The following is a 25,237-nucleotide window of genomic DNA, read 5'->3' as shown; positions in this document are numbered from 1 at the left end:
CAGACTGAGCATGTGTGCCGACCGTACGGGATGCCACACATGTGCAATCCGTACGAGCTGCCACTCTCACGCGGCATCCATACAGACTGTGCATGTGCGGCAGCCCGTACAGTCGCCATGCAAGAGGCAGCCCGTGTGGACGGCGCGCAAGAGCAGCAGCCTGTACAGACGCCGTGCGAGCAGCTCCCATATGCACTGTGCACGCCCTCAGCCGCTCTACAGCTGGGGGGGGAGGCAGGGGACATCTTGTCACCCCTCCCAGAGTGGAACCCGGGGCAGCCCACCGCCCACCCCCTTCCTACGCCCCTGAGTTCACAGTCACTGTTAGAACTGTAAATGGTTAAAGAGCAGTTCCCACAGACGTGTCCTTGACTTCACTCAAAAACATCCAGCACTGAGACACCTTCCAGCTGCTTCTGGAATCTTCATGAACTTCTGTTGTTTCTGGAAATGAATGAACACACACTCACTAAGCCCAAAAGTATTTTTAATTAAATATACTAATTGAGTATAGTAAATAGTAAGAACTGAATTGTGAACACTTTAATTAATGATAGGGAAATTTAACTCGGTGTGTGGTCTGCGGGTTCTGTATCAAAGTACTTCTGCAGCCTACTTGGTCTGAGAAGCTGGACTGCATTAAATACTCAGTTGTGGGGGCCAAATACAGCCCCTCAGATCCCTCTACGTGGCTCTTGGGACACTCCACAGGCCACAAATCTTCACCAGCCACACACCCTCCCCAAGCCTGCTTCACACCTTCCTGAAGTGTTTTGCCTGACTGTAATGTGTTCTTAATTAATGCCTCATACTTGTCAGCATGGAGGATACAGAGGATAGTGTGAGTGTATAGAATGTAACCTACTATACAAATGTAAAATCCACATTTATTGCTGTATCCAGTTTTATCTCTGGCCCTGTCCAGCAGTGGTACCTAGTCCAGATAAGTTGCCTAGGATGTAATGGTGGTCCTTGGCTGAATAAGGTTTCCAGTCTCCTGGACATCCTCAAGTAGAGTGCAGGGTTTCCATTTATTGCCCCCTAAAAAAGCACGGGTGGCATTGTGGTCTAAACCACTGAGCCTCTTGGGCTTGCCGATCAGAAGGTTGGTGGTTCGGATCCCCACAACGGGGTGAGCTCCCGTTGCTCGGTCCCAGCTTCTGCCAACCTAGCAGTTCGAAAGAACGCCCAAAAAAGTGTAAGTAGATAAATAGGTATTGCTCCGACTGGAAGGTAAACAGCGTTTCTGTGCACTGCTCTGGTTTCGGTGTCCTGTTGCGCCAGGCCACATGACCCGGGAAAACTGTCTGCGGACAAATGCCAGCTCCCTCGGCCTGTAAAGCGAGATGAGCGCCGCAACCCCCAAGTCGTCTGCGACTAGACTTAACTTTCAGTGGTCCCTTTACCTTTACCTTTAAAAATGCACCATTGTTTTGACGTAGCAGAGTGTCTGCATCTTGTGCTTGTTTAGCTTGTTATTAATCCAATATTTCATCACTTCATTCCTTATTAAACTATGTACATCCACTTTTGCATCAGACATCACTGCCTTCAAAACAGGAGGGGAAACAGAAAAAGTAAATCAGTGAGAAAATGGATGTGAGCAATTCATAAAAAAATAGTGTAAACTTTAAAAAGCTTCATTTTAGCTGCATATCCCAAGGCAGGCAGTGAGGTAGCCATGCAAGTCTTCCTTGAGAAGGCATTTACAGTCTAGAACAGGCATCCCCAAACTTCAGCCCTGCAGATGTTTTGGACTACAATTCCCATCATCCCTGACCACTGGTCCTCTAAGCCAGTGGTCCTCAACCTTGGGCCTCCAGATGTTTTGAGACTACAATTCCCATCATCCCTGACCACTGGTCCTGCTAGCTAGGGATCATGGGAGTTGTAGGCCAAAAACATCTGGAGGCCCAAGGTTGAGGACCACTGCTCTAAGCTAGGGATCATGGGAGTTGTAGGCCAAAACATCTGGAGGGCCACAGTTTTGGATGCCTGGTCTAGAACCACATGCAGAAAAAGTACAAATGGTCTCTATCGACACATAGTTGGGAAGGAGAGTGGTACTTAGTAGCCCCAGCATTGGCATCATGTTTGTTACATAGCCCCTCCCTCTGGCATTCATATGTACAGTGTGGAAATTGTAGGGAGGACATCTCCATATCTGCAGCTTTATCCTTATGTTAACCCATGGATACAAAGGGGGAGAAGCCAGTCACTACGTGCACTAATATGTGCATTGGGTGGCACCCCACACCTATTTTGATTGAATGCTTGTGTGTTCTTTATCTCAGGTGTCCAAAATGAAGAGACCTCATCTCATGCAGGTTGTCCCTACCTGATGAACTTCAGAGAGCAAGGGGAGGATAAAAATAAATATCTCAGGTGTGGATTGGAGCAACACACATGCTCATGAAGAAGCAAACACTGGACCCGGAAGGCTTAGGGTTGTAAGGCATTTTATGATGGGATTGCTTATAGTTTCAACTCCTAATGTGGGCAGGGCAGGCGTGCCAGGTTCCACCCAACATTGTGGGGGCCTAGCATGTCCATGTGACATCACATCGTGGTAGGAAGCCGGATGGGGCCTGTCATCCCCTCTGAAAGGCCCTCTTTTGAGATCTGTAATGAAAAGAGTGCTAACACAAGACACACCTAGTCCACCTTTTCCATGTTAGTGGGACACAAATTGTGGATGTCTGAAACATATGGACCGTGACTAAACAAGAAAAAAATAGTTCCCTAACCTTAGAATCACCACCACCACCACCTTATGGAGTGCCTAAAGATTCTAAAACATTGTGCAAATATTAAAAGATAAGACAGTTCCTGTTTGCAGGCTCACAATCCAATAGACATGATACAAAAAGGATTGTGGAAGGAACAGGAAAGGAAAATTCCATAGTGGAAGGAGATGCTTCCATCAGGGGTGGCATGTCCCATTTTGCTGCCTAAGGAGAAATGGGAAGGGGTTGGTCCCTTCCCTGATGGGGTTGTGTGGCAATGGCTTCTGGTAAGATCTCAAGAGTTCTGCAACATTTCATGAGATCTTTCTGGAAGCTACTGCCATTTCTCCAGCAGGCACAGGCGAAGCACCAAAAGTGGCACTATAGGTAGTTGCCTTAATCTGCCTAATAGGCAGGACATTCCTGCCTTCAATTTAGTTCCACAGTCCTGGCACTCAATGTGATGATACAAAACTCATCTCACTCTTTGATATTGACTGTCTGAGGATGTTTCTTCAGGCAAGAAGGAGAGAAACGGAGCTTAGGAAAGCTCACTGGAAATACCTACCTATGATTGCTGGCTGCATCTTTCAGGAAAAGGTAAGCCCAACATCCTTCCAGCCTGTGGCCTCCTCCTCCTCTGTGATCAACCTCTTCACCAAAATTGTGATGAGTGGAAAGGTCAAACCTTGGCAGGGGGCACCACAACTTCTTGGGCGAAAGGAGGGAAGGAGATACAAGTTTGCTTTCCTTCACAATTCTCCTGGGTATATATTTAACCATGGTTTTAAACTCCTAATTAAACATTGGCCCCACCCGGATCTTATTCTGGACCAAATCTGAGGAAGCACAGGGTGATGGATCCCAGGCTGACACAGAATAGGTCATCCTGATGGCTCCAATATTGAAGCTTTGGTTCAGATGGTGTTGGGGGGGACTGTGGAGACCCCAAATACATTTTGACAGTTCCTAGCACAACCGGCTCTGTTGTGGGCCACCTCTTTACAAAGGCAATCCGGAACTTGCAGGGATGACAACTGCAACTGCTGGTGCTGCTTTGTAAATTCCAGGGGGGGGGGGTATGGGAATTGAACCCATTGGAACCCCTGGTTCACAGGAGTCAAGCCCTGGAGCGAGAGACCCTGATGCTCTGCCCACCCAAATGTAAGGAAGCAACTAAGATGGCTCTTTTGATTAAAACCAGAGCTTTTTTCAGATGGAACTCAGTGGCACTCAGCTGCCTTAAACTTGGTGTGCTCATTGAAGAATTCCACCACACTATTTTAGTTCTCCCAGGACCAAAAGTTGAAGATGGGTTACCATAATCTTAAAGGATAGATTTCATTTTGAAGTTAGTAAGGTGAAAAGTGAACCAGTTACAAAAGCTCTAGAAGCACTTTTGGATCACAGTCAAACTAAGTTCATCACCTGCACAACTCTAAAAATATACATCTGATTCAGTGCTGCTGAGCTCTATAAAACTCATGAGAATTAAACCTACAGGGTGTGATTAGAAATGAGACATGAATAAACTCATTGCTGGAGCTTACCACTGTTAGAACAGAGAGAGAGATGTCCAGAGAACATCACTCCAACTCTAAGATAGCTACAACTGAATAAGAAAGAAGTAAAGTTTGATTGAGGATGTAAGTGATAAATATGTAGGAAGAAGGGGATGGGGATGGGGGTGACATGTTGAAGATTTTGTTTTATTTGCAATGTGATGTAATATTTCTGTTCACAGGTACCAAACAAACACCAGAGAAGCACAATGTCTAACCAGTCAAGAGTGAATGGATTCCTTCTTCATGGATTCTCTGAAACTCAGCAGCTGCAGATATTCCACATTATCATTTTTGTCATGATGTATTTGGTGGCCTTCATAGAAAACCTTCTCATCATCACAGTCATCATGTATAGCCACCAGCTTCATACACCCATGTACTTCTTTCTGGCTAACCTGTCATTCCAAGACTTTGGATCCATATCTGTTATAGTTCCCAAGTCCATTGCAAACTCCTTGATGAAGACGGAAACCATCTCCTACTCTGGATGTGTCTGTCAAGTTTTCTTCCATGTTTTCTTTTTGATGTCTCATTACCTCCTCCTTGGTGTCATGGCATATGATCGTTATGTTGCCATCTGCAATCCACTGCATTATGAGACTGTTATGAACAAAAAAGCCTGCATTCAGATAGCAGCAAGTGCTTGGATTGGGGGACTTTGCTATTCAACAACGTACACCGGAACTACATTCAGAGTTGAGTTCTGTTCTAATGTAATCAATCAGTTCTTCTGTGAGATTCCACAACTACTGAAAATCTCTTGCTTTGCCTCATATCTCAGCGAATTTTGGGTTCTGATTCTGGGGTCTTGTTTTGGCTTCAGTTACTTTTTTCTCATTGTTTTTTCTTATGTTCAGATCTTCAGAGCTGTTCTTAGAATCCCATCCAGCCAAGGGAAGCAAAAATTCTTTTCAACTTGCTTGCCTCATTTTATTGTTATTTCCCTGTTTGCGGTAAGTGGCACCCTTGTCTATTTCGGACCAAGTTCCAGTTCCCCATCAGCATTTAACCTCTTGGTTTCTATGTTCTACTGCATGGTGCCACCAGTAATGAACCCAATCATATATAGTATGAGAAACAAGGAGCTGAAAGTGGCATTCAGGAAATTGATTACCAATATTTTCCCACCAAACCTTAGACAAATACCATTCTCCAGTGCAGTGCATTTTAGAAAACAGTTTCTAGACGCATGAACATTTCCATTACTGTGTTTGTTTACTCTGAAGTAGGCAACATTGAACTCAATTAGAATTAATCCCAGTTAAAGATTGTAGCCATATACTTTGTATGTACAGTACTTCATCTATATAGGGCTTTATACCCAGGAGGCTAATTTGTGACCTCCAGCTGATGTTGTATTAAAGCATTGATCCTCCCTACCCACTGCCCATGCTAGCTGGTGCTGATAGAAATTGGAGGACCATATATAAGCCAACCCTGCTTTACACTGAATATACTCCCGAACTGGACCAATTTAGCTAGCTCACTGCTCAGTAATTTTAGCATATCTACTCAGAAATAAATCTCATTGAATACAACGAGAGGTTTGGGCAGTTTTGTATGTTGTTGTTTAGTCGTTTAGTCGTGTCCAACTCTTCGTGACGCCATAGACCAGAGCAGGCCAGGCGCTCCTGTCTTCCGCTACCTCCCGCGGTCTGGTCAAACTCATGTTAGTAGCTTCGAGAACACTGTCCAACCAAATCTTTCCCATTCTATTTTTTTTTTAAATAATAATTTTTATTTAAGGTTTTCATAAAGCAGTTAATGTAGATGACAGTGCTGACTGATAAATGCTAACATGTTAAAATTTGTTACATTGTTCTCCTTAGAGGTGCATATTTGTTAAAATTTGTATGAATTACAAATTCTTGCTGTCAAAATGTAAGCCAATAGATAAAATGTAATTTATTTCAAATGAGCTTTCCTATGTGCCCGTTCTTGTGGTAGTGTGAATTTTCACTATTTCTGTTCTTTTTAACTCATTGTTGTGTATTCTATTATAGGTAAGTTTAAATGTGTTTGCTTTGCTTTTATGTCACGACTTGCATATATGGCAAGCACGATGCAGAATGACTCTTGGGTGGCTACAACTCCCCTTTCGTTATGATCTCACATCCCAACAAATAATAAGTTTGCCACAGTCAAAGTATTTCAAGAGACAGAACACTGCAGCCTTCATTAAAAATCCAAATTATGAAAGGAAAAAATTATACTGGGACCAATTACATCAGGGTGCCCTGCATTCTTGGCAGCAAGAGGCAGGACAGGGAACAGAATGTAGCTTCTGGAATGGCGGAGCTATTGGGAAGGAGGAGTGAGGGCTCTAACATCATCCTAGTCTCCTCCCACCTCCTTCCTGAAGGCAGGCCTTGAGGTGGTGCCCCCTTTGCGCAATGCACAGTGTGGGGGAACCAGTGGCACTGCTTTAAATCTGGTGCTCCCCCTGCCCACCAGGGCCAGGAAGGAGGATGTAATGAAGAGCTAGGCAAGAGCTGCCCCAAAGTTCCTGGAGTGCCAGAGACTCTGTGGTGCTACTGCTGCTAGTGGCGAATTGAGGGTGCTCCTCATTGTCTCTGGTTCACATAGGTCAGTGACCATGCTGGGGACTAGAAAAGGGGGGGATTAGTGGGGTGGGGAGGAATGGCTGAGGTTTGGGGTGACTTTGGTAGGTAGATCTTGGCTGTGCAGAAAAGCCTGCCTGGTGGGGAAGAGCAAACTTGGGCTTCTGTTTTTGGATTGGGGTGTGTGTGTGTGTGTGTGTGTGTGTGTGTGTGTGTTAGATAACCATCTCTAATGTCCCTCACATCCGAAGTGTGCACAAACAAATGTATCAGTTAGGAAAGTGTACCTTGGATCTGTGACTTTCTACCTCTTTCATCCACATCCACCAGGATGAACAGGGAGAGGGATAGCCAGACTGCAACTGCATGGGAGGGATAGAATGTGGTGGCAATTGTTTTAGGGTTGCTTTGAGTCCTGTTCCATGGGCTCAGATTTTCCCAGGACAGGGTTTCAGGGGTTGAATTCTCTCTCACATACACACCAATCCTGGATTCTCCCACATTTTTGTGTTTTGCATCTATCTTATGGTAAGGGAGTCACCCTGAGTTTGTAGATTAAATTTATTTAATAAATGAATCAATAAATACATTAAACCATTAAATTGTGTGTGGCATATATTAAACAGTATCAACTCTATTGCGAACACTTTCATTAATGATATGAAAATTTAATTCAGTGTGTAGTCTGTGGTTTCGGTATCGACTCTTGTGTCCCACTTCGTTTGAAAGGCTGGACTAGCCTGCTTTAGATCCTCAGTTGTGAGAGTCCAATGAAGCCCCTTAGACCCCTCTTTGTGGCTCTTGGGACACTCCACTGGCTACAAATCTTCACCAGTCACACAATCTCCCCATGCCTGCTTTCACACCTTCCTGAAGTGTTTTACCAGGCTGAAATGTGTCCTTGAGCTCTGCTAATGACTCACACTTTTCAGGATGGAGGATACAGAGGGTAGTGTGAGTGTATAGAATATAGCCTACTATGCAAATGTAAAATCCACATTTATCGCTGCATCTAGTTTTATCTCTGGCCCTGTCCAGCAGTGGTACTTGGTCCGGGTCCAGGATGTAATGTGGTCCTTGGCTGGAGAAGGCCCAATCCCCTAGACACATAGCTGCCAAGTTATCCCTTTTTTAAAGGGATTTTCCCTTATGCTGAATAGGCTTCCTCGCGAGAAAAGGGAAAACTTGGCAGCTATGCTTAGACATCCTCATCCTTTCAACACCTTGTTGGGGAGTGGAGTTGCACTCCAGGACTGGCATCACATTTGCTGCATAGCCCCTCCTTCTGGCATCCATATGTAATGTGTGAAAATCAACATCGTCACCAAAATTGTGACTAGTAGAGGGGTTAATCCTGATTGGGATTAGCAACATCATCTTGGGTGAGAGGAGGGAAGGAGATTCAAGTTCACTTTCCTTCACCCATCTCCTGGATATATATTTAACTAGGGTTTTAAACCCCTAATTAAACATTGGCCCCACCCTGAGCTTATTCTGGACTGGCTCCAAGGCAGCACAGGGCAGTGGTTCCCAGGCTGACACAGAGTAGGTCATCTTGATGGCTCCCATATTGAAGCCATTGGGCAGACGGTTTTTGGGGTTGGGGTCTGGAGAGAACCCCAAATACATTTTGACATTTCCTGTCACAACCTGCACTGTGGTGAACCATCTCTTTACAAAGGCATGCCAGAACCTGCAGGGGTCACAACTTCACCTGCTGCTGCTGCACTGTAAATTCCAGAGAAATGTATGGGATTGAACCCACAGGGATCCCTCATTAGCAGCAGTCATGCATTGGAGGAAGAGGCCCTGATGCTCCCCACATCCCAATGTCAGGAAGCATCTTAAATGTCCCTTTTGATTAAAGCCAGAGCTTTTCTTCAGCTGGAACTCAGCTGCCTTAAACTTTCCCTGGTGTATTTATTAAAGAATTCCACCACACTATTATACCACTCCCAGGAGCAAAGGTTCAAGGGGGTTCTCATAATCTTTATGATTTCATTTTCAAGTCTGTAAGGTGAATGGTGACCCAAATAACGATTATGGTCCAACCCCCTTATTTAAATTCTAGCAGCACTTTTGGATCATCCAAGTCCATCACCTACACAGCTCTCAAAATATACATCCAATTCAGCGTTGCTGAGCTGTACAAAACTCATGAGAATTAAACCTTCAGGGTGTAATTAGAAATGAGACACGAATATATTCCTGAGGATAGGAAATATATATTTTTTGTATGCTTGCACAGCAGCCAAGTTACTTATAGCTCAAAACTGGAAAGGGGAGAAAACACCAACAATTCAAGAATGGCAGATCAAGTTAGTAGAGTTTATGAATTTGGCAAAAATGATGGCAGAAATTGAAAATATTCCATAACAAAGAATTAAAGCTGAGTGGAAATATGTTGAAGATTATTTGAAAGAAGAAGGTATAAAAACAAATGTGGTGATATGCTTAGATTGAGATAACACACGGGATTATATATATTAAAGAGTAAATTATCTAGTATTTTTATTTTTTATTTTTTAAATTGGTATGAGATATAGCAAGCTTTGTGTAATTATTGAGGGAAGTGATATATAAACGACTGGAAGTCAATGTTATGTTGTCTTTATTTTTGCAGTTTGCAAGTGCATTCTATGATTTGTTTATATTTTTTATGTTTATTGAGTTTTGTTCATTGTGTTTTTGATTTGTGTATATGTATTTTATTTTATGAATTTAAATAAAGGACTATTTTAATCTTAAAAAAGAAAAAAGAAATGAGACATGAATGAACTCATTGCTGTAGCTTTCCACTGTTAAAACAGATAGAGAGATGACATGAGAGCATCACTCCATCTCTCAGTTGGCTACAGCTGAATAAGAAAGAAGTAATGTGATATATTTCTGTTCACAGGTACCAAACAAACATCAGAGAAGCACAATGTTTAACCAGTCAAGAGTGAATGAATTCCTTCTGCTCGGATTCTCTGAAAGTCAGGAGATGCAGATATTCCACATCATCATTTTTGTCATAATGTATTTGGTGGCCTTTTTAGAAAACCTTCTCATCATCACAGTCATCATCTATAGCCACCAGCTTCATACACCCATGTACTTCTTTCTGGCCAACCTGTCATTCCAAGACTTTGGCTCCATATCTGTTACAGTTCCCAAGTCCATTGCAAATTCCTTGATGAAGACCCAAACCATCTCTTACTCTGAATGTGTCTGTCAAGTCTCCTTCCTCTTTTTCTTTACAGTATCCCATTTCATCATTCTGGGTGTCATGGCATATGATCGTTATGTTGCCATCTGCAATCCGCTGCATTATGAGACTGTAATGAACAAGAACGCCTGCCTTTTGATGGCAGCCAGTGCTTGGATTGTTGGACTTTTCTATTCAACAATGTACACTGGGACTACATTCAGAGTTGAGTTCTGTTCTAATGTCATCTATCAGTTCTTCTGTGAGATTCCACAGCTTCTTAGGATTTCCTGCTCTGATTCATATTTCACTGAAATTACTGTATGGGTTATGACATTTGGAGGTTCTTTACTTTACATTTACTTCATCCTAATTGCATTTTCTTATGTTCAAATCTTCAGAGCTGTTCTTAGAATCCCATCCAGCCAAGGAAAACAAAAATTCTTCTCAACTTGCTTGCCTCATTTTATTGTTATCTCCCTGTTTGTGGTAAGTGGCTCATTTGTCTACTTAAGACCAACTTCCAGCTCCCCATCAGCATTTGACCTCTTGGTTTCTATGTTCTACTGCATTGTGCCACCAGTAATGAACCCACTCATATATAGTATGAGAAACAAGGAGCTGAAAGTAGCATTCTGGAAACTGATTACCAACATTTCCCCCACCAAACCTTAGACAAATACCATTCTCCAGTGCCATTTAGAAAACAGTTTCTAGATGCATGAACATTTCCATTACTGTGTTTGTTTACTCTGAAGGCTACACTGTACTTTTCGTGTGTACTTCATCTATATAGGGCTTTATAACCGGGAGGCTGATCTGTGATCTCCTGCTGATGTTGTATTAAAGCATTGATCCTCCCTACCCACTGCCCATGCTAGCTGGTGCTGACAGGAATTGGAGGACCATATATAAGCCAACCCTGCTTTACACTGAATATACTCCCGAACTGGACCAATTTAGCTAGCTCACTGCTCAGTAATATTACCATATCTACTCAGAAATAAATCTCATTGAATACAACGAGAGGTTTGGGCAGTTTTGTATGTTGTTGTTTAGTTGTTTAGTCGTGTCCAACTCTTCGTGACACCATGGACCAGAGCACGCCAGGTACTCCTGTCTTCCGCTACCTCCCGCAGTCTGGTGAAACTCATGTTAGTAGCTTCGAGAACACTGTCCAACCAAATCTTTCCCATTTTATTTTTATTTTTAAATAGTAATTTTTATTTAAGATTTTCATGAATTAGTTAATGTAGATGACAGGGCTGACAGATAAATGCTAACATGTTAAAAGTTGTTACATTGTTCTCCTTAAAGGTGCATATTTGTTAAAATTTGTATTAATCACAAATTATTGCTGTCAAAATGTAAGCCAATAGATAAAATGTAATTTATTTCAAATGAATGTATCAATTAGGAAAGTGGACCTTGGATGTGTGGCTTTCTACCTCTTTCCTCCACCCCCACCAGGATGGACAGAGAGAGGGATAATCAGACTGCAACTGCATGGGAGGGATGAAATGTGGTGGCAATTATTTTGGGGTTGCTTTGAGTCCTGTTCCATGGGCTCAGATTTTCCCAGGACAGGGTTTCAGGGGTTGAAATCTCTCTCACATACACACCAATCCTGGATTCTCCCACATTTTTGTGTTTTACATCTATCTTATGGTAAAGGAGTCACCCTGAGTTTTCAGATTAATTATTTAATAAATGAATAAATACATTGAACCATTAAATTGTGTGTGGCATATATGAAATACAGTGGTGCCTCGCTAGACAAAATTAATTCGTTCCACGGGTCTTTTCTTTTAGCGAAAAATTCGTCTAGCGAATCCCATAGGAATGCATAGAATTTTTTTGATTTTTTTTGCCCATAGGAATGCATTAATTGAATTTCAATGCATTCCTATGGGAAACCGCGATTCGCTAGACGAATTTTTCGTAAAACGCATTCATCTAGCGAGGCAAGCTCCGCGCAAAAAATCATTTCGTTAAGCGGAAATTTCGTTAAGCAGGGCATTCGTTAAGCGAGGCACCACTGTAGTATTAACTCTAATGTGAACACTTTAATTAATGATATGACAATTTTCTTTAGTGTGTGGTCGGTGGTTTCGGTATCAACTCTTGTGTCCCACTTTGTTTGAAAGTCTGGGCTGCCCTGCTTTAGATCCTCAGTTGTGGGAGTCCAATGAAGCCCCTTAGACCCCTCTTTGTGGCTCTTGGGACACTCCACTGGCTACAAATCTTCACCAGTCACACAATCTCCCCATGCCTGCTTCACACCTTCCTGAATTGTTTTGCCAGACTGAAATGTGTCCTTGAGCTCTGTTAATGACTCACACTTGTCAGGATGGAGGATACAGAGGGTAGTGTGAGTGTATAGAATCTAGCCTACTATGCAAATGTAAAATCCACATTTATCGCTGCATCTAGTTTTATCTCTGGCCCTGTCCAGCAGTGGTACCTGGTCCAGGTCCAGGATGTAATGTGGTCCTTGGCTGAAGAAGGTTCCCAATCCCCTAGACATCCTCATCCTTTCAACACCTTGTTGGGGAGTGGAGTTGCACTCCAGGACTGGCATCACATTTGCTGCATAGCCCCTCCTTCTGGCATCCATATGTACTGTGTGAAAATCAACATTGTCACCAAAATTGTGACTAGTAGAGGGGTTAATCCTGATTGGGGTTAGCAAAATCATCTTGGGTGAGATATCCTGGATATATATTTAACTAGGGTTTTAAACCCCTAATTAAACATTGGCCCCACCCTGAGCTTATTCTGGACTGGCTCCAAGGCAGCACAGGGCAGTGGTTCCCAGGCTGACACAGAGTAGGTCATCTTGATGGCTCCCATATTGAAGCCATTGGGCAGATGGTTTTTGGGGTTGGGGTCTGGAGAGAACCCCAAATACATTTTGACATTTCCTGTCACAAACTGCACCATGGTGAGCCATCTCTTTACAAAGGCATGCCAGAACCTGCAGGGTTCACAACTTCACCTGCTGCTGCTGCACTGTAAATTCCAGAGAAATGTATGGGATTGAACCCACAGGGATCCCTCATTAGCAGCAGTCATGCATTGGAGGAAGAGGCCCTGATGCTCCCCCACATCCCAATGTCAGGAAGCATCTTAAATGTCCCTTTTGATTAAATGTCCCTTTTCTTCAGCTGGAACTCAGCTGCCTTAAACTTTCCCTGGTGTATTTATTAAAGAATTCCACCACACTATTATACCACTTCCAGGAGCAAAGGTTCGAGTGGGTTCTCATAATCTTAAATGCTATTTTCAAGTCTGTAAGCTGAATGGTGACCCAGATAATGATTATGGACCAATCCCCTATTATAAATTCTAGCAGCACATTTGGAACATCTAAGTTAATCACCCGCACTGCTCTAAAAATATACATCCAATTCAGTGTTTCTGAGCTGTACAAAACTCATGAGAATTAAACCTTCCGGGTATGATTAGAAATGAGACATGAATAAACACACTGCTGTAGCTTGCCACCACTAGAACAGATAGAGACATGTCATGAGAGCATCACTCCATCTCTCAGTTGGCTACAGCTGAATAAGAAAAGAAGCAATGTGATATATTTCTGTTCACATGCAGCAAACAAGCACCAGAGAAGCACAATGTTTAACCAGTCAAGAGTGAATGAATTCCTTCTGCTCGGATTCTCTGAAAGTCAGGAGATGCAGATATTCCACATCATCATTTTTGTCATAATGTATTTGGTGGCCTTTTTAGAAAACCTTCTCATCATCACAGTCATCATCTATAGCCACCAGCTTCATACACCCATGTACTTCTTTCTGGCCAACCTGTCATTCCAAGACTTTGGCTCCATTTCTGTTACAGTCCCCAAGTCAATTGCAAATTCCTTGATGAAGACCCAAACCATCTCTTACTCTGAATGTGTCTGTCAAGTCTCCTTCCTCATTTTCTTTGCAGCTTCCCACTTCATCATTCTGGGTGTCATGGCATATGATCGTTATGTTGCCATCTGCAATCCGCTGCATTATGAGACTGTAATGAACAAGAACGCCTGCCTTTGGATGGCAGCCAGTGCTTGGATTGTTGGACTTTTTTATTCCACAATGTACACTGGGACTACATTCAGAGTTGAGTTCTGTTCTAATGTCATCTATCAGTTCTTCTGTGAGATTCCACAGCTTCTTAGGATTTCCTGCTCTGATTCATATTTCACTGAAATATGGGTTTTAACTTTTGGAGGTTCTTTACTTTACATTTACTTCATCCTAATTGCATTTTCTTATGTTCAGATCTTCAGAGCTGTTCTTAGAATCCCATCCAGCCAAGGAAAACAAAAATTCTTCTCAACTTGCTTGCCTCATTTTATTGTTATCTCCCTGTTTGTGGTAAGTGGCTCAATTGTCTACTTAAGACCAACTTCCAGGTCCCCATCAGCATTTGACCTCTTGGTTTCTATGTTCTACTGCATGGTGCCACCAGTAATGAACCCAGTAATCTATAGCATAAGAAACAAGGAGCTCAAAATGGCATTCTGGAAACTTATTGGCAACATTTCCCCCCCAATCCTTTGGCAAAAACCATATTCTAGTGCATTTTAGAATACAGTTTCCATTGTGTTTGTCCCTTTCCAGTCCCGTGTTTGTTTACTCAGATGTATGCAGCACTGAACTCAATGGGAATTACTCCCAGGTAAAGACTGTAGCCATATAGTACATGTGTACTTCATCTATATAGGGTGTGGGGAATCTGTGTTCTCCTGCTGATGTTGTACTAAAACTTTGATCCTCCCTATCCACTTCCTATGCTAGCTGGGGCTGAAAGCCATTAGAGGACCATGTATTAGTCAACCCTGCTTTAGAGTGAATATACTTCCAAACTGGACCAATTTAGCTAGCTCACTGCTCAGTAATATAAGCATATCTACTCCAAAATACATCTCATTGAATACAGTGAGAGTTTCTGTTTATTGTGTATGGGACTGCAATTTTAATCATTTACAATGAAACCAGGAGGACCTAACGCTAATTTTATGTAGATCAGGCATGTCAAACCTGCGGCCCTCCAGATGTTTTGGCCTACAACTCCCATGATCCTTAGCTAGCAGGACCAGTGGTTGGGGAAGATGGGAATTGTAGTCCAAAACATCTGGAGGGCCACAGGTTTGACATGCCTGATGTAGATGATAGTCTTGCCTATAACATTAAAATTCCTAACATTGTTTTCTTTAAAAGTTTGTATTCCTTAATAATTGTATTAATTATAACTTTTGCTGTGGAAATGTAAGTCAATAGATAAAATATAGTTTCACTCAAGTGAACTTACCTATGTACCCATTTTTGTAGGTGGTATGAATTTTCAGTAATTTACTAGTTTTTAACTAAACATTGTGTATGGCATTATAGGGATGTTACAATGTTTTTAATTTTCTTGGGGGGGGGGGTTGCCACAGCTTGCATATATGGCAACTTGGATGCAGAATGGCTCTTGGGTGGCCTCTACGTCCCTTTAATTGTGCATTTAATCATATATATTTAATATAATATAAATATCTATTTAATATATTTAATCATATATATGATTGTGGATATTATTCATAATGGTATTCATAAAAAATAATGTAAACCTTAAAAAGCTTAAAAAAACATCTGGAGGGCCACAGTTTGGGATGCCTGGTCTAGAACCACATGCAGAAAAAGTACAAATGGTCTCTATCGACACATAGTTTGGAAGGAGAGTGGTACTTAGTAGCCCCAGCATTGGCATCATGTTTGTTACATAGCCCCTCCCTCTGGCATTCATATGTACAGTGTGGAAATTGTGGGGAGGACATCTTCACATCTGCAGCTTTATCCTTGCTTATGTTAACACATGGATACAAAGGGGGAGAAACCAGTCACTACGTGCACTAATATGTGCATTGGGTGGCACCCCACACCTATTTTGATTGAATGCTTGTGTGTTCTTTAACTCAGGTGTCCAAAATGAAGAGACCTCATCTCATGCAGGTTGTCCCTACCTGATGAACTTCAGAGAGCAATGACTCAGAGAATGACTCTTGGGTGGCCTCTACTTCCCTTTAATTGTGCATTTAATCATATATATTTAATTAAATGCAATGATTGTGGATATTATTCATAATGGTATTCATAAAAATAATGTAAACCTTAAAAAGCTGCTTATGAAAAGGCAGGCAATGAGATAGTCATGCGAGTCTTCCTTGCGAAGGCATTGACAGTCTAGAGCAGGCATCCCCAAACTGCAGCCCTCCAGATATTTTGGCCTACAACTCCCATGATCCCTAGCTAACAGGACCAGTGGTCGGGGAAGATGGGAATTGTAGTCCAAAACATCTGGAGGGCTGCAGTTTGGGGGTGCCTGGTCTAGCGCTCCATACAGAAACAGTGCAAATGGTCTCTTTCAACACACAGTTGGGGCGTGGAGTTGCGCTTAGTAGCCCCAGCACTGGCATCACATTTGCTGCATAGCCCCTCCTTCTGGCATTTTAACAGTGTGAAAGTTGTAGGGAGGACATCTTCACACCTGCAGCTTTATCCTTGCTTATGTTAACACATGAATACAAGGGGGGAAAGCCAGCATGTGCACTAATATGTCCAATGGGTGGGACCCCACATGCATGTTGATAGAAATCTTGTGTGTTCTTTAACTCAGGTGTACAAACTGATGAGACGTCATCTCATGCAGGTTGTCCCTACCTGATGAACTTCAGAGAGCAAGGGGAGGATAAGAATAAATATCTCAGCTGTGGCATGGAGCAACACACATGCTCATGAAGAAGCAAACACTGGACCCGGAAGGCTTAGGGTTGTAAGGCATTTTATGATGGGATTGCCTATAGTTTCAACTCCTAATGAGGGCAGGGCAGGTGTGCCAGGTTCCACCCAACATTGTGGGGGCCTAGCATGTCCATGTGGCATCACATAATAGGAGGAAGCTGGGTGGTGTAGTATTATATCCTGGACAATGTATTCCTATGATTCAGTCTGATCAGTTGTGTCGCTGATCGGTGAAGCTTGACCAAGGTGCACTTGGTGGGAGTTGTAGCTTAGAGAGTTGGCTGGGTCAGACTCAATGATCTTGGGATACCTTTGTCTGTAGAGGAGATGTTTCTCCATTCTGTGAGAGTGAAGGGTCATGTAAAGTGATGCAGAAACTATTTGGTTTCCTTTTTTGTCAACCCCACTGCCAGACTCCTGGCAGTGCCTTTGATGTAGAATTCCAGCCTTAACACAGGAGTGTTAAGAGTTTTATCTCTCACCTTTTGTTCTCTGCAGATCCCAGGGATTACATATCTGCATACCCCTGCCATTTCCCTCTCTTCCTGTTTTCCTGTTTAGAAGATGCTTTGAAATGTAGATAGAGGATGCCAGGACTGGGAAATCTGGTTTTCCTACCTGTAGAGAAGTAGATAAATGAGTTGTTTATTGCTACAAAGTGTCCTATGTGATTGGCTGATTTGAATTGTGGTGGGAAATCTCTGTAAAAGTGAATAAAATACCCTGGGGGAGAGTGAGAGATTCATTTCATTCTATTCTATGCTTCTCTCTGTCTCTGTCTCTGTCTCTGTCTCTGTCTCTGTCTCTGTCTCTGTCTCTCACTCTCTCTCTCTCTCTCTTGGCTTTGCTGGCAAGGCTCCTGTGTCTGTTTTTTTGGTTGTTTTTTTGCACTACAGGATGGGGCCTGTCATGCCCTCTGAAAGGCCCTCTTTTGAGATCTGTAATGAAAAGAGTGTTAACACAAGACACACCTGGTCCAACTTTTCCATGTTAGTGGGACACAAATTGTGGATGTCTGAAACATATGGAGGGTGACTAAACAAGATCAAATAGTTCCTTAACCTTAGAATCATCATCATCACACTATGGAGTGCTTAAAGATTCTATAGCACTGTGCATATATTAAAAGATAAGACAGTTCCTGTTTGCAGGCTCACAATCCAATAGATGTGTTTTGCCAAGGGCAGGATTATTTTGGATCTGGAGCCAATAAGCATGCCAGTGGATGAAGAATAAGTAATGCTTTATTTGCGTAAGGTTAACAGATAGCAGCGGGCATACAGAATACAAATTATAGCATACCAGACAGAAGTCACACACAATCTCCCCTTCAGCTGCCCAGAGCTCCAGGTAGAGTAGCAAGAGACCCCGGCCAACAGTCTCACAGCTGGTACCTCAACTTGTGAAGAAGCTCTCTGAGCCCCTTCAACCTACAGCTTTTATAGCCAACTTTGATTGAATTGATTGACTGCACCTGGTTAGCAGGCATCACTCATGATCAGCCCGGGACACCGGGTGTGACTCAACAGGAATGTGGAGCAGCTGAGAGTCTCCAACCCAGTTCACTGCAACTGGATATCCTCCCCACTAGCCAATCAGCAGTTAGAACACAGGAGAACCAGGAAACTGTTGACACACGTGTGTGGAAAACAAGTTATACCAGCATGAATCGGCAAACTTTAAACCGGGGATTTAAAGGGAAAGTAACATGTCATCTAACTCCTCGAAATTACAATGGTCTTCTGCGTTTCCCCTACAACGTGTCTTGGGTAAGAGGAGGGAAGGAGACACAAGTTCTGTTCCGTTCACCCTTCTCTTGGATATATAGTTGACTAGGGTTTTAAACCCTTAATTAAACAATAGCCACACCCTGAATTTATTCTGGACCAGATCCGAGGCAGCACAGGGCAATGGTTCCCAGGCTGACACGGAGCAGGTCATTCTGATGTCTCCCATATTGAAGTCATGGGGCAGATGGTTTTTTTTTGGGGGGGGGGCGCTGTGGGGAGGCCCAATATATTTTGACAGCTTTATGAGGACTTATGAAATGAACTTATTTTTATGATACTGGTCGATTTTCCAGGACGCTCTGAAGAATTCTATATAAAATGGCTTCTCTCAGATTCCAATCCAATTGTCACAGCTGTGGTAGCAAAATTTTGTTCCAACGCTATTAAGATTCGGTCGGCAGAAATTGGTGGCACTCAAATCAATTTTTGATCTGAGCCAGAAATGAACCCGATTTGCCGATGCCTTAATTTATGTAGTGCAATAATTAACCAACCATAAAAGGTAAAGGGACCCCTGACCATTAGGTCCAGTCGTGACCGACTCTGGGGTTGCGCGCTCATCTCGCATTATTGGCCAAGGGAGCCAGCGTACAGCTTCCAGGTCATGTGGCCAGCATGACAAAGCCACTTCTGGCAAACCAGAGCAGCACATGGAAACGCTGTTTACCTTCCCGCTGTAGCGGTTCCTATTTATCTACTTGCATTTTGACGTGCTTTCGAACTGCTAGGTTGGCAGGAGCTGGGACCAAGCAACGGGAGCTCACCCCGTCACAGGGATTCGAACCGCCGACCATCTGATCAGCAAGCCCTAGGCTCAGTGGTTTAACCACAGCACCCCTGCGTTCCCTAACCATACTGTACCTAATGGAATAATGATGGCAAATCTTGTCTAGTTTAAATTTTTAGAATATATTTTAAACTGTATTCTTGATTGATTTTATGTTTTTGATATGCTGTGCTGGTCAATGACTGTAATAAATAAATAATAATAATTTTGACAGTTCCTGCCACAACCTGCACTGTGCTGGGTCACCTCTTTACGAACATATGCTGCTGGGACTGGGTGAGCAGGCATTTCTGATCCCACCCTTTGTTGAAAGATTGCTCAGCAGCAGTCAATGGGGCAGCATGGTAGGATGGGGAAATTAGAGGTCTGCTTAGGAATGCCTGCAAATGCATACAAACCCAGGCAGAAATATTAGCAAACTAAAATTAGCTAATAGGTATGTTTATTTTGGCCTCCATTTTTTCAGAAAAATGTTGAACCAAGTAACAAGTTGAATGCATTTCCTGCATATTGCTAGTCTCTGGTGAACTCCAGGGATCAAATCTCTAGGAACACAAAACAGATATTAGTACAATCTCCTCCCCATCTTGAAGAGGTGATTACTGGCAACACACCCTAATTGATTCTCATATATGTTCATGAATGACTATCCAAATACAGTTAGCTGAAGTCAATATAGGAGAAAGTGCTTTTGAAGGTAAGAGGAATTTTTTTTATATATAGTTAAAATATTACTTAACACCATAGGAGTTACTTAAGTGATCTCACATGTATATTCTCTAAAGTTTCTATTTAGAAAAAAAATATTGCATGGAATCTGTCCACACACACCCTTCTTTCTGGACATTGGAATATTTTTGGTATTTTATTCTTCACAAAAAATATGACATCTTTGACTAAAAAAACCCAATGTATTGTACAATGCAGGACCACAGTGAGTAAAACAAAAGCTGCCTTTGAAATTCCAAACTAGATTTATATTCTCAGTGAATTTGGGGATTCCTCTAGAGAGAGAGAAAATTCTGAGAAACTTGGGGAACAGTGGGGAAGATGAAATTAGTTTCCTTAAGATTTCTAAAATTTCTTAGTAGCATTCCATAGACCACTTGCTTGTTTGTGGATTTTGCAAGCATAGAATTCAAAATAAATGCAAGAATTCTCCTCAGGCAAAATTTATAAGGAATGTAATGGAAAATCAAAATGTTTTACACAGTTAGTGCAATTTTTGTAAATACAGTATGACTGTGTACATTAATTGCTTCTCTAGTGCTTTGATGCTAGGATGCTTATCATATTAAAGCCTGAAAAATCATTAATTTTCAACGTATCTGGTTTCCATGGAACAGACCTTTCCCATTTTGGTTCTGTTGTAGTCTCATGCACAATTAGCTGGAACTTAGAACTTATCCACACTTACCTTTTGCCCCACTCTTTCCAGGCACAAGCCAATACTTTAAAGCTCCATGTCCGAGCACTCTCTCCTTTGCCCCTGGGCTTTGCCCATGAAAATCTCCTCTTTAAAGCTGAAGTGCAACAAATGGCAATTTTGCTTTTCCATGGATTGCTGTTTGCTCCTACTCAGCTTTAAAGGGCAAGCTTCCAAGGGGAATACTCTTGAGCAAAAAAAAAAAAAAAGAGTGCTCAGTGCTTTAAAGTGCAGACTGTGCCTGGAAAGACTAGAGGAAAGTTAAATGTGGATTACCCCTTACATACAAAATGAGCATACGTAGCTTATCACTGTATGTCAGTCAGTTGCAAGAAACAGTTTCATCATGTTCAGAACTTTTAAGCCTTGTTTTCTCACTTTCCTTCGATTGTTTATCTGTCTCCATTCTTTGACTATGAATATAAAGTATTTTTGCCAGTGTAGTTTTGTTTTTCCCAGCTATTTCCCCACCCCCTCAGAAATGACTTGCTGTGGGAGATGGGAACTGCTGATTTTCAACTGGGGGGGGGGTACAAATCATCCTTTGGTGGGCAAATTTAGGCTGTGTTGGGGTAACAGCATAAATCTAAGGGGTCTTAAAGGTTTTGCCTCTTTGGGTCTTTTGGGGGAGACAAGTTGACTTTGACTGTGTTCAGCTCTTGTTTTAGGCATGTTATGGAGATGATGATGATGTTGTTGTTGGCAATGATAATTATATCCTGCCCGTCTGGCTAGGTGGAGAGAACCAGTGGCAGTCAACCAGCAATTTCTCTACCTGAGCTAATGGAAGTGGTCTCAGATTTGGAGTTGGAGACCTCCAGGATGATTGCACTGGGGTAATTCAATACCCATCAAAAGACTAGCTTTTTGTGCTGGTTCAGGACTTCATGGCTACTATGGCAGCTGTGGGGCTGTTCCAATATGTCATTACTACATCACATGCATCAGGACATATTCTGCATTTGGTCCTGACAGCCATGCAGGAGGGCAATGATCTGAAACATGATCTGGTCTTTTCAGTAGCTCTTTCCCTTGGAAAGCGGGGGAGGCAATTAAAATGTGCAAACCCCCAAAATAAGAGTAGTGGTTTCTGGTGAATTTCTGAAGGCTTATGGGAACGATATTTTCTCCTTCCAAAGCCATAGTTGATCTATGCAACTGAGAAATAACAATGGGCAGAATTCTTGTGGCTCCTTGGTTTACATTTGAGCAGATGTATAGGTAGGTAGTTGCAAGGTAGATCAAATGTAAGTGAAGAAAATCTCATTGTGACCTTATTGGACACAAATGACACTGCTGGGAGCCATAATTAGGAAATTTGGTGCCATTCGTATGTGGATGACACTTGGGTTTATCACTTTGTTCCATCTAAAACAGGAGATTTGGTTCAGGTGCTATACTGGTGCTTGGAGATGGTGATGGGCTGGATGTGGGCCAATAAATTGAAGCTGAATATTGAAAAGACAGATGTGATATGCGCTCTGAGTTCTCAAATCTAGGAGATTGGGGAAATTATGGAAGGAGGAGGTCTATAGCTTGGGTGTGCTCCATTGTCACTGGAGGTTCACTTAGCCTCAGTGATTAGGCACACCTATTTCTAGCTCTGTTTTATTTGTCTCTTATAGCACTTCTTAGACAGCATTACATTATTACAATATTCTGTTGAAATTAAGAGATAGCACTTCTGATTCTTTTTACAGATAGCATGGATGTTAGCAAGGATCAAGCCATAGCTAACCAAACTACTGTTTCAGAGTTTCTGCTTCTGGAATTCTCAAAAGTTCGGAAATTACAAATTCTACATTCCATTATATTCCTGGTATTGTATTTGGCAACTGTAACAGGGAATCTTCTCATCATCTCTGCAGTAGCCTTTGACCATCACCTGCACACCCCTATGTATATCTTCCTGATGAACTTGGCCATGCAGGACCTGGGCCAGGTTTCGGTCATTATCCCCCAATCCATGGCCAATTCCCTCATGAATACTAGACACATTTCTTATTCCGGATGTGTTGCTCAAGCCCTATTTTTCACCTTCTTCTTATCTACTGATTTTTTCCTCCTCATAGTCATGGCCTATGATCGGTATGTTGCTATCTGTAATCCACTGCAATACCAGACGGCCATGAACAGGAGAGCCTGCACTGAAATGATTCTTACTGTTTGGATCACTGGGTTTCTTTATGCAGGTTTGCACACTGTCAGCACTTTTGCAACTCCTTTCTGCTCCAATGTTGTCAATCAGTTTTTCTGTGAAATACCACAGTTAGTAAAGCTTTCCTGTTCTAAGGGAAATCAAATTGAAACTGGAGTTCTGCTCTTGTTTTCTCTCATTGGGTTAGGCTGCTTTATATTTGTTATTGTGACATATGTACATATTTTTAGTGCGGTGTTAAGGATGCCATCTGCACAGGGAAGACAAAAGGCCTTCTCTACCTGCCTTCCACATCTCATGGTATTCTCCACATTTATGGTCACAGGCTTGTTTTCCTATTTGAGTCCCATGACTAATACAGCAACACATTTAGATTTAATTTTTACAGTGATATATTCCATGGTCCCACCTTTGCTAAACCCGCTGATTTACAGCATGAGAAACAAGGAGATCAAGGCTGCTTTGTCTAATTTGTTAAGACTAAGGGCCACTTCCAATAATATATTATTTAATTTTCTTCTCTATACATGGATTTAAGTGGCACCCTGATTTTCCACATTGGTATCAATGGGACCAAAGTAAAACTAACATAATTAATCCAATCAAATTTCTCTAAATAATAATAATCATAATGCATGTCAACACTCTTCACTTCATCATAATTACAGATGGAGATTTTTTTTAAAAATTTTTTTTACTGAGAAACCCAGGCCACACTTTTCAAACCAACATCTGGAATCAAATACAGCTGTTGTTCAAAATGTGCACTTATTTGATTTTTTTCATGCAGTTCTCAAACTCCATTTCTCCCACTAAAAACATTAGCCATGGGGCAAAAGTTGGAGCATCACCACTGACACATATTTTGAAGAACAGAACATGACTCTTAGGGCCAAACTAGTGTGCGTTTTGGGGGCAGGACATGCGTTCTGGGGGCGGGGCATGCATTTTGGGGCGGGGCACCCAGCGTGGGTAGGGGTGGGCAGCCACAATGGCACCCCTGGGATCATGATGCCTGGGGCGGCGCCCCCCCCCACCGCCCCTATCTTCCTACGCTACTGAAGTTAACTCTCTCTTCCCTGTGTGTTGCAGGCCTAATGAAAACCATTCCCTTCCACAATTAACAGCTGCTTGGTTCAGTGCTTAGATAGAAATTTGAAATCATTAACTTTATTCAGCCATGTGTTATTATGATTATTTTAGTATTATGCTGCCTGTCATTATGCTTTTTATTATGTTTTTGTTATTGATACTCCATAAAATGTGTTCTTAATGCTATATGTGGCTGTGGGATCTTTTGATAAAGGGTGGTATAAACAATAATATAATAAAAATGTGTTCAATTCTCCAGCTAGAGTGCACACATTATCTCTGTAGAGACATTAGAGCATGTCTGTAGAAAAATTATATGACCAACCACTTCCAATCAGTTTAAGGGGAAAGTTTTGCTGTCGGTTAAATGTGTTGACAAATGTGATGGACATCTGCAGTCTGGTGAATGTTAACCTTCATTGACAATTCCAGACATTTTAGGGGACAACATAAAATTTCAGAAATTTGTGCAACCTGGAAGGAAGTCACACTTCAAGTAATTAAATAATTTTAGAATATTTTGCTGATTTGTTTCTGGAAAAAGTAATGCATCTTTATAACATCTTGGTAAACAATGTAAACATACTTTGTGACAGGCTCATTTCTTACCTTAAGACTGCACTCTTATGGACTAATAACCATTGAACTGAATGGGACTGACTTCAGAGTAGATGCATATTGGATTGTGACATAATGCATTCCAAGAATCACCACTCCAGCAAAACAACAAAAAATGCATCCTCACTGCAATCATTTATGAGTCAGTGTCAATATATATCATACAAAAAGCAAGATTCAAAGAAAAATTTCATTATATAAACAGCAGATTGAGAAACAATAGGACTACAGAGCTGAATGGTTGCCTATGTTACAAATAAAACAGGAACCAAGAATATATATTAATTAAGAACAGTTACTGATAAAATAATGACAAGTTTCTATCTTCATCCCCCTGGTTTTATCATGTATTATTTGTATTAGCTGTGTGGAACACTTTCGTAAAAATAAAATGGACTGGATTGAAATACAGTGGTACCTCGGGTTACAAATGCTTCAGGTTACAAATGCTTCAGGTTACAAACTCCGCTAACCCAGAAATAGTACCTCAGGTTAAGAACTTTGTTTCAGGATGAGAACAGAAATCGTGCTCT

At 41.9% G+C, this 25,237-nt stretch overlaps 4 protein-coding genes across 4 annotated transcripts; all 4 read left to right on the top strand.

The window, feature by feature from the left end:
* The first annotated feature begins 4,497 nt into the window (after positions 1-4,497).
* LOC148683887 (olfactory receptor 14A16-like) lies at positions 4,498-5,484 on the top strand. The gene has a single exon (XM_088654630.1). It carries the CDS (start codon positions 4,498-4,500, stop codon positions 5,482-5,484), a length of 987 nt encoding a protein of 328 aa, XP_088510756.1.
* Positions 5,485-9,778: 4,294 nt separating this feature from the next.
* Positions 9,779-10,717, top strand: LOC148683886 (olfactory receptor 14L1-like). Its single transcript, XM_088654629.1, has one exon. It carries the CDS (start codon positions 9,779-9,781, stop codon positions 10,715-10,717), a length of 939 nt encoding a protein of 312 aa, XP_088510755.1.
* Positions 10,718-13,677: 2,960 nt separating this feature from the next.
* On the top strand, positions 13,678-14,637 carry LOC148683885 (olfactory receptor 14A16-like). The gene has a single exon (XM_088654628.1). The coding sequence runs from the start codon at positions 13,678-13,680 to the stop codon at positions 14,635-14,637; it is 960 nt and encodes a 319-aa protein (XP_088510754.1).
* A 7,904-nt stretch (positions 14,638-22,541) lies between these two features.
* Positions 22,542-23,531, top strand: LOC118078902 (olfactory receptor 14C36-like). The gene has a single exon (XM_035102909.2). It carries the CDS (start codon positions 22,542-22,544, stop codon positions 23,529-23,531), a length of 990 nt encoding a protein of 329 aa, XP_034958800.2.
* Positions 23,532-25,237: the final 1,706 nt, after the last annotated feature.

Source organism: Zootoca vivipara, chromosome 12, assembly GCF_965207765.1.
Source record: "Zootoca vivipara chromosome 12, rZooViv2.hap1.1, whole genome shotgun sequence".
Lineage (NCBI taxonomy): Eukaryota > Metazoa > Chordata > Lepidosauria > Squamata > Lacertidae > Zootoca > Zootoca vivipara.
The sequence above is the reverse complement of the archived record's forward strand: the minus strand, read 5'-3'. Positions and strand labels throughout refer to the sequence as shown.